Source organism: Pholcus phalangioides, unplaced genomic scaffold (genome assembly GCF_987345545.1).
Source record: "Pholcus phalangioides strain wild (caught in Gottingen) unplaced genomic scaffold, Ppha-v1.0 ptg000014l_1, whole genome shotgun sequence".
In the NCBI taxonomy this organism is placed as follows: Eukaryota; Metazoa; Arthropoda; class Arachnida; order Araneae; family Pholcidae; genus Pholcus; species Pholcus phalangioides.
This window is the reverse complement of record NW_028301607.1, coordinates 20,699,428-20,710,029: the sequence shown is the minus strand read 5'-3', so window position 1 is coordinate 20,710,029 and position 10,602 is coordinate 20,699,428. Positions and strand designations below refer to the sequence as shown.

General features: G+C 41.5%; 1 protein-coding gene across 2 annotated transcripts in view; it reads left to right on the top strand.

Annotated features, from left to right (window-relative positions):
- LOC149078250 (immunomodulatory peroxidase-like) overlaps nucleotides 1–10,602 on the top strand; it is a 211,599-nt gene that overhangs the window by 139,339 nt on the left and 61,658 nt on the right. For both annotated transcript variants that reach the window (XM_089241863.1, XM_089241864.1), the window contains exon 8: nucleotides 5,491–5,604. In XM_089241863.1, coding sequence (XP_089097989.1) covers nucleotides 5,491–5,604 — 114 coding nt within the window. The remainder of the gene's footprint in view (nucleotides 1–5,490; nucleotides 5,605–10,602) is intronic.

Below are 10,602 nucleotides of genomic sequence, written 5' to 3'. Positions count from 1 at the left end.
CAAAATTTCATTCGGTTTTTGTGAATGGTATGATAGTTAGGGGCCCAATATGTCGGGATAGTTTTTTTATAATCACCCCGTATATCTCAGACACAGTTATCAAGTTTTGTGGATGGGAACTTCTTTCAGCGAAAAAAAAAGTTAATATCTCCCAATATCACCACCGGAGGGCGTATTACTTTGAAGATCTGTAGCATACATGTAAATTTTTTTCGACGTCACGCAGCAGTTGTTATACAACCTATAGCCACTAGAATAAGGGTCTTATCTAGTCGCCTTAATACAACCCAGAAACATTCGCAGAGGTCTGGTTTCCAATGTGCTCACTGATCACACACAGTGACCTTAAGTTTACGAGATCTAGTAAAATTGTCTTTCCAAAACGCTGATTCTGCAGTAGCTGCTCTACGGAAATTTTCGACGTAGAAGGGGATTCAAAAAGGTCCAATCAATGTTAAAAACTTCCAAAAAAAAAAAACGATAACTAAAATTTGAAGGGACAGGAAAGTTGTCTACTCGTCCTGGAGGAGGAATAAATCCTGTTTCTGCAGTATAGAAGGCTGCGCTTCAAGTGAAAGAGGACAGCGCTTCAAATTTTCAGGCTAGCAACCAGTGTCCGCCGGTTTCGTCATCTCCGCCCCCTACCCTATCACATATTGGTGGGATCAGAGACTACACGGGGAGGGAGACATAGGAGGGCCCCCCCCCCAAGCAATCAAAAAATCATTTTTTTAAATGGAAAAAATATTTTTTTCGGCCGAAAGAAAATACCTTTATATGTTATTATAATCAATTACTGTTAAATTCAATGCTATTCGAAGGTTAAGAACTCAAAATTTCCTTTTAAGAAATTCATTGTGGCCCACCCTCTAAGCCATAAAATGATAAATCTTTTGCCTGTGGATCAAATGTGGCCCTTGGTTATCTAATGTGGCCCCGCCCCCCAAACCTAATTTTGTAAAAATGAACTAAGCGGCACATTTACAAATCGCTTAGGTGACCCATGGCACAATTCCACAGTATTTAATCGGCCCGGGGCACATTTTCAGATAACTCAAGTAGGCCCGTGGCACATTTTCAGATAACTCAAGTAGGCCCGTGGCACATTCACAGATCACTTAAGTGACCCACAACACATTTTCAGAACACTTAAGCGATCCGTGGCACATTTAGAAATCCCTTGAATGACAGTTGGCAGTTTTAGAGCACTTAAGCGAACCCCAGTGCAGCTCTAAATCACTCAAGTTACCCCCGGCACATTCCCAGGTTACTTAAGCGACGAAAGTGATTCCGCGGCATAATTACTGATCACTTGAATGATACGTGGCACAGTTCGAAAGTACTTAAGCGGCCCAAACACATTTCTAGATCACTTGAAGGATCCACGAAACGTTTAGATATCACTAAAGTGGCTCTTTAGGAAGCTTATCAATAGGGAGATTGTTAGTTCAAGTGCCCAAAAACCCCAGTTCAGAACGCCATTAACAATCTATATATATTTGATCATTTGATCATTTTTGTCGCACCACGGTCATTTTCTGCACACGGGGGCTAATTAGACCGGGACCTACAATTTATTGCCGATTCCGAACGGCAGGCTTGTTTTTCATACTCATCGAGAGGTTGGTGCGCTAACCCCTCGATGGGGGACTCCCTGCGGACTGACTTGAACGATAGGCTACTTGAAAATTTCGTCAGAGCAGGGCAAATGCCCCAAATGGGCAAAAGATTGTTGGGCAACAACGGTTTTTGGGCCTCAACAATCACTTTCCGAACGTTTACTTTGGTTACCGTGGTTCCCTAGCAATAAGTTTCAGATGTGTATATGCCTTTACAATGGTTTGTCACTTCTTTAACGCTGCCAGTGTGTGTGTGTGTATGTATAATAATTTATCTTTATAATGGTTTGCCACTTTTTTTTCAATCCTCCTAGTAATGAGAGCTTTCTGAATAGACACCATCATCAGCATCACTTTGAGGGTAAGGCAAAGGATGATCCCCAGTGTTAAAATTGCCGATTTCACTGTAGAAATGCGGAAATTTAGTGGGGTTTACTGACACATCAACAATTTTAAAAATTGTATTGAATTCTCGATTTTTGAAATATTGAGTTCGCTTAAGATATACGAAGCCAGGAGATTAAATATGAAGTAATTATCCGGACCTACTTTTGAGTTGGATATCCATGCAATAACATCGATTTCAACTTCTTATTTATGTCCTCTAAATCAGCGGTTCTCAACCGGTGCTCCGTGTGAACTCCCAGGGTCTCCGCGGCCGCTCGAGGAAAATAAAATAACTTTGATGAATAAATAGAAAATGGGCCTACGGGGCTCCGCCGTTGAAATTATATACCAGAAAGGGCTCCGTGGGTCAAAAAAGGTTGAGAACCGCTGCTGTAAATCATGAAAATTAATGTCTCCGTATTGTCTTTTAATATTCAACTGCATAAATTTATATAGTTTAGGATGTTTTAAAATTAATTATGGGCCCGTAAAGTACATCGAAGAAATTCCACAGCTTTAATTAAACCTTTATTGAAGCAGAAACAGGCAGATGAATAAGTTGGAAGTTCAAGGGGAGAATCGAAATACCCAATGCCCCTTGAAAAAGGAAAAAAAAAAATATATTCAATTTCCTACGTTTCTTTAAATCTAGATTTGCTTCTTTCACAAGTCGCGCATGAAGTCCTCATATTGGGTACTTTAGACACGGTTGTATGTCCCTCAAAGAGGGAGGGAGATATTACGTGATCCAAAAAGCCTCATTGAAGAAAACCCGGGCCGCGCCGGGTATTATAGCTAGTATTTCATATTTTTATAAAGGGTGGTTGATGACGTAAGCATCATCCAAACCCCCCCTCCCCCTTGTCATCTAAAGTCAGGAAATCGGAAACTCCCCACCCCCCCACCGATGCTGACGTGATACTTGAATGACCCCTTAGAGAACACATACTTGAAACCAGGCTTTACAGTTTGGCAACAGAACACGTAAGTTGTTCTCAAGGTCTTGCAGTCTATTTCTTGACAGATGGCAGCACTGCACATAACAAGCATTGCACAGAAACAAACGTCACGTCAAGTTCACAATACATGCACGCACATTCCGGCATGTACCAATTCGTTAGAAATTCCACAGAGGAATGTGTACGAGGTACATGTACGGTTGAGTATTAGTTTAACCGCTTATATCCCTCTTTGGGACAGAGTGGAAGCCATGCTCTGGTTTGTGGGTGAATATAAGTAGTAGTCTATTTCTTGTTTTGTATTTTATTGTCGCCATGGCAGAGAAGGCTTGCTTGCATTAGATGTTGAAAAGGGCAAAAGTGCATTAATTGCTTTTTTCATTAGATTAGTATACTCATCTTTCAGTGCAAGCCAAAAAACAGCAACACCAACGCCTCAGTCTTGGTGAACTTACCTTTGAGTGTGGAGTCGGCGCAAAGATCAATAAATTCATCTCGGTTCACGAGCAGCGAAATCTATTTCCTCCGCACTGTCTGCGGAATCAAATGGTGAGACAACCCAGTCGAAATTCTCAGTGGAAAGAGATGGAAAGTACATATCTATTGCATCTCGCAATCTTGATAACAACACAGTGTTGACAAATGAGGTTTTATCAGCTTTTCCGAAGGTGTATGTGTGTGTGTGGGTGTCACTCTCCGTTATCACTTCGAAGGTTTCGGCAGCTAGCTGATGCGAAGAAAGAAAATTGGAATTGCAGAAAATCGAACCCACATCCTCCCACTTGCCCGCGTGAGCACCCTAGACCATTAATCTAGAAAGCCAACGAATCGTTTTTCCTTAGAGATCGTGTGCGCTGAACGGGGTCGTACATGGACAGCCAGACCTAACTCAGGCCAAAGCTCACATTGCTGACACTGCCACCAAATGGCGATTTATCCGATAAGTCTGTCACTCATGAGAGTAATGAATTCGACTTAATTTTATTTCAAGACCTTAAGTGGACCGTAATATTTTTTGACTTATCTCCATATCTCGTGGCACCCTAGGGTGCCAGAGCACACCGGTTGGGAAACACTGCTCTAATCCGTTTTCAGCATAAGATTAATGTCCGAGGATGCTGTCACTCTCCGCTATCCATGCAACTGGCTGATGCGAAGATATACTGTATTTTGGAAAGAGAAAAAATTCAACTCCCTTTGAGGAGAATCAAACCCACGTCCATTCACTTTCCGGATTCGATTCCCCGCAAAGGCAGTTGAATTTTTTCTTTCCAAAATATATCATCGCATCAACCAGCTGTTAAAAACCGTCGTATAAGATTAATGGTTAGATTGTATCTATTGTTTTTAGAAATGTTCCCGTTTTTGTCTGATTTTGGATATGTTCAATAATGGTTACCGATGATTAAAAAACAATTTACGAAAATTCTGTTGCAATTTTGCCGAGGTTAAGGCTATTTTTATCTTAGTTTCCCAGGACTAATTTATATTCAAAATGACATCTGTGTTTTTGGATGACAAAAGGGTTTTGTTCGTATGTAGCTTCTCTCGCAGGCGAATGAGACAACGTTTGGGGTTGGCTTAAACACAGCACAATAACACACTGAACTACACATTTAAAATTTATACACACACGTAAAAGAATATTTTGGGATAAAATATTCCAAAAAAACATTCGACATTTCAGTGCTAAATTAGTTGAACTTCAACAACTTGCTGTGGAGATATATTTTCCTGGTCTTTGGCATAAGTTTGGTATAAATGCCCCGAAATTCCAAGTGCGCGCAGACAGGTGGCAGCACCAGTAGAACAAGAATCATGCGTAACTCTGACAACATAAATACGTTAGGGGCCACTTATACACTCAGAATACACGTTCCAATATGTACCAATCGTTAGAAATTCCCCATAGAAGTGTTTACAAGATTCATGAACGGTTAATTACGGTAGTGACAATAGTGCGAAGCACTGTTTTATATTCTTTACTATATCTATGATCCCCCCCTAAAAAAAAAATCACAATATAACTGCAGGCTATTATATAGTATTTCGAAATTTCTCGATATGCATCGAAAATCACTTATTCTGATCGAAACATAAAGGCTCTTTGGGCTGATTCTCAGCATTCACACAACTCCATACCATAACGGACTTCCATCCCAAAAAAGGGAATGCATTTTTCCACGTTTCGCTCATTCCTGTTTCGTACATGCCAATTGAACTACTGTATTTTTATTTTTAAGTATTAGCATTTCAAGTTGACCCTCAAACAGCAATCTCGGGTTCTTAAAACAAACCCTTTCATTCCGGGATTGCCGAATGAGTGAATTTTAAAACCGTTTAAAGGGTTAATACTTTAAGGGTGTGAGCTGTATAAATTTTTGGTGGTTATGAAGTGACTCTTTATAAACTTGAGGAAAATTGGTTTAACGATTTCTTTAATTTTGATGCCATTTGAACAAGCTCTATCTCGATTAAATTTGATACAAGTGGATAATTCTTATTTGATTTTATTATTATTGCAGGGATGCTGATTGTAACGAAAGTCCCTCACGTTGGAGATTTACTTCCTCAAACAAACAATCCAAAGAGTGATCAGTGCAGCGTTCCTCAAAGGAATTTATTATGCTTTCGAGCTGGTGAGTATTTATCTCCGAAATAAAGAAAATAATTAAAGTGACGTCGACATGTCTTTGCTGGAGATAATTACGATAAATTCACTCTCCTCACTCGGGGATACGAAAATGCTCCATAGCCTACCATCTATATACCTAACAATGCTTTAACAAACACTTGACACACACACACAACCACTGGACCATATGATATTTTCTTTTAATTTAAAATTTTTTAAATTTATTCAATCATGATATAACGCTGCATAACAATACTAAGAACATCAATCGATGGATTCTCATGTGAACACAAAGAACTGTGGCAACGAAAAAACTTCTTCGTTTATCATTTCCCCCCGATCAGATATCAGAAGATGATTTTCTTCAGATGGTGCGATGACACGGAGGGAACGCGTAATGTCTTCTTTCAAAATCATTGAAATGCTTCTTACTAAATCCGTTTGCAGACACAGATTTATGGTTTTGCTACATGCTGGCTATTCGAATTGCTCTGCCTTTTGCACGTTACAAAGTTTCTGACCACGAATTACTAAAATTTGCCGCCCCTCCGAACTTGCTACCCCGGCCTGCTTAACACCCTGTAAATACAGCACCAGGGCAGCAACTAGGGAGGAGCAGGCGGGACTGATGCCAGGGCCGTCGCAAGAGTATCGTGGGCCCCCCGGGCCAAGTGGTCCATACTTTACAATTTTATACAATAAAACCTGCCGAAAACGGCCACTGACGGGACCAAATTTATAAGCCATTCTGTTCATTACGAAACTGACTACATACTTTAATAACTTTTAAATTTAATTTAAAAATTTTAATTTTTTCTTTTTATATATTTTAATTTTTTTTTACAAAATATAAATATTTGAAATTATTTTAAATATATTTTTTTTCAGTTTTTTAAAAAAAATACTTCCTTTAAACAACGTTATCTACGAACGGCGTTCACTCACCGCTGGATTAAGACGTTTGGAGGCCCTAAGCATTTGAATAGTTTTGGTGGTTTCCCCCCCCCCCCCCGATATCTACACAAGTATATTTTACACTATATTGAGTACAAGACTAAAAAAAAAAGTTGAAATTTCAATGACTAATCTAAGGATGGGATTTCACTCTAAAAGGTTTATGAAAGTTATTTTATAAAACTTGAAAAACACAACCAATAAATTTATCAGTTGCATTCGAGCAAACGCAACCGATCAGCTTATTGGTTGTATTTTTTGTAATCCGGGCTTAAGGCCGGAATTACATTATAAAGTTTTATAAAAGTTGAAAAATTCAAACAATAGGCGCATCGGTTTCATTCAAGCAAATGCAACCGGTGATCTTATTGGTTGGATTTTTCACGTTTTATCAGAGCATTTACAAAACTTTTATAGTGTAATCCCGGCCTAAGAAAGAATTGTGATGTGAATATTTCTAAGCAGACATTTTATGAAGTCGCCACCCCTACCCTTTTTTCTACTTCTTTGATATCTCCTGATTTTTTTTTTTTTTTTTTTTTGGAACATCATTGGATGTTTTTGGAATTTTTCTTTCATATTTTTCCGAAAAGACTATTTTTTTCAAAATATTTTGAAAATATTAGAAGACATTTTCTCCCATCGACTACTTGTGAGGATCGGAATGAAGGCATCTTTATACCCATATTCTATGGGCTCTAAATTAAACCACGAAAGAATGGCTCTAGGCTGCCTATGGGCTCTCTCTCTCTCAATTAGGGATAAAGGAAAAAAATAATTACAAAAATTGCGAAAAAATAGTTTTTATGCACGAATTTCAAACTAAAGATGCGGGCGAATCTTTAGTGCTCGTGTAAAAGGGTATGCGGACCCGCATCCGCTCCGTGTGAAAGGGGCCTTAAAGGGCGGGTCGCAATGAATCTCTTAGAGAAATTTTGAATTCTTCAAATAGCATTGACTGTAACAGAAATTGATTATAACATTGTTACGAAGGGTAGAATTTGAAGAGGCTGTGAACGCATGAAAGGTAGGCGAGGCATGCGATTGTGAGAATAGAAGAACGAGATTCTAAATGTACTCGGACAGTAGATTTCAAAGAGAGAAGGGTATGTTTTTTTTTTCTTTTTTGGAAGGCTGCTCTAGTTTTAGCAATACTTTCAGTTCATGTAAATAAAGCGATTATTTGTTCTCGAATCCTCGTTCCTGTGAGTGTCTACCCATTTTCAAGTCCTCGGCGAAGAACCCTGGAGAGATCCGCGATGCAATGCAATAAACTGGTATCAGAAGCACCACGTTGCAAGGACTTGAATGGCGAAGACGAGAAGGACGAGATGAGAGAACAGTTCAAGCAGCTGATGGAGATGATGGCCCAGATGAAAGTTAGCAAGGAATCCAGTACCGCCGCCGTCAACACCTCCATCGCTGTTGTCAAAGAGAATATTGGAAACAAGACATCGCCACGAAGAAACGTAGACTGTACGTAGAAGGCAAAATCGAGTTTCCATGCCGGATGGGCATCGACCCTGGAGCCAACGTCAGAATCGTTTGGAGAGACCTGGACCGAAGATTCCAGCAGCGACTTCTGTACCTGCCACCGTCGTTGACCCTAGAAACAGTTACGGAAGAGAAGATGACTGTGCGTGGAAAATTGGAAGTCTCAGCGAGGTTGGTTTCGGTCACCTATCATCATGCCGTCTTCGCAGCCATCACCCAGAACTCGTGCATCCCCGGACTGAACTTCCTGAAAAAGCGTGGACTCTTTGGACATACGAAGTGATCGGTTGCGTACAATGAAACAACAAAACGTCATCCTGCTTGGAGGTTGTCACGACGAAGTCCTTCAGCGGAAAGTAATGGCTGTTCCAGAAGCAGGAATCTCCGACGGGAACATAGATGATGACGGGATCGGAGCCGTTCTCTTGAGAAGGCCGGGTAGCCGTAAGAGAAGGATCCAGCATCGTCAGGGAGCATCGCGGAGAGATGCCGGTACCATATCGAGGAAACTATGCTCACGGAATTGCCGTTGTTGTCTCAAGGTAGAATGAAAATACAGGCCTGCGGACCCGGTAGTGAAGCAGCTAACATCTCAGTGACGATCCTTGAAGCGACGAGAACACTCGAAATTCGCAACTGGAAGATCTTGACATACGAGCGATAATAGACTGGAAAAAATCCACTGGGAACAGACCGGTGTGGCAAGACGTCTCCTGTTCCAGTACAACCACAAAGAGATATTGGGCCCTCTGGGACTCCTTGGAGATGAGAAACAGCATGCTACACCACAGTTGGGAATCAGAGGCTGGAAAGATTTTTCAGATGGTAACTCATCATACTCGGAGGCCGTGTGGAAGAAGTTTTTAAAGAGTCGCACGGAGCGCGACTGATAGACATTTCGGCATCACCAGAATGCTACGGAGGATTCGTGTGTGATTCTATTGGGACAAGTTCGAGACCGATGTGGAGAAGTGGTGTGAGAACTGTGCCGCCCGAAAAAGACCTCCGAAGTGGACTCCTGTCCGACTTCAACGCTACAACGTTGGTGCACCGTTCGAGAAAATCGCCTTGGACATCCTACGACCGTTACCTGAAACCCACGATGGTAATAAGTACATGTGGTGATGAACTGTTTCACCAAGTGGCCAGAAGCATTTCCCGTTCCCGATGAGGAGGCCGACACGCTGGTACAAGTGCTGATGCAGAATTGGGTGTCTCGATTCGAAGTCCCCGTGCTGATATATTCCGATCAGGAAAGAAACTTTACGTCAGCGGTATTCCTTGGGATGTGCAAACTTCTGGGACTGGAAAAGACGCTTTCTACTCCGCTTCATCCGGAATCCGATGGGATGGTGGAGAGATTCAACAGGATCCTCCTGAATCACCTCTCGCTGTTCGTGTCGAAGTACCAAGATTGGGACTCGAAGTTACTGCTGCTCTTGCTGGCCTATAGAAGTGCCGTCAACGAGGTCACTGGATTCTCACCGTCACAGATAGGATCATGGGATGTGATCTTCGGCTGTCGAGTGACCTGCTGTTTGGGTGACCGCAAAATGCTCCTGTTCCCTATGGAAAATTACATCGATGAATTCCAAGAGCACCTTGACGATGTGCATTGAATCGCTCGAGACAGGATCGACATCGGCTCCGAGATGAGAGTTTGCTACGATGCGAAAGCCACGTCTCACGACTTCAAGGAGAGACACCCCTTGTCTGAATTTGGAATCTGAAACGCCGGGAAAGAGGACGTTCAAAACGAAGGAAAGGAGGGTGTCCGAAGCGCTGGAAAGGATAGTGTCAGGAACTCTAGACTTCATGGGAAATACGCCGTCTTCTTAAGAGACTCAACATCTAAAGTTCAAGGGGGTCTATGTCATCAGACTTACTGATTACCATAAGGACTACGGACTCACCGATTTGAGGACTGCGTCCGGGACGTGCAATGTCGAGAAGGGGGCAGTGTTACGAAGGGTGGAATTTAAAGAGGCTGTGAACGCATGTAAGATACGCGGGCATGTGCTAGTGAGAATACAAGAATGAGATTCTAAATGCACTCAAACAGTAGAATTCGAAGAGAGAAAGGGTACGTTTAGAAGACTGGTCTAGTTTTAGGAGTACTTTTAGTTCATGTAAATAAAGGCGATTATTTGTTCTTGAATCCCCGTTCCTGTGAGTGTCTACCCATATTCAAGTCCTCAGCGATGAACCCTGGAGACCCGCGCGACGGGACGAATCTGGTAACAAGAGGTTCGGTGAGTGACCCGCGGCGGTGTGACGCGACGCAATAATATAAAGGTATTTTCTTACGAAATTTTTTTTTGCATTAAAAAATAAATTTTTCATCGTCAGAGGGGGGGGGGGGTGAATCAAAAATGGCTAAAAATTTGCTGACATAATATTTGAACGGCCCCAAATGGGTGAAAACCCGTTGGGCAACAATAGTTCTTGGGCCTCAACGGTGACTTTCGAAATGTTTACTTTGGTCGTTGTAGTTCTCTAATAATGCGTCTGAGACATGTTTATTTCTTTACAATGGTTTGTCACTTCTTCAATA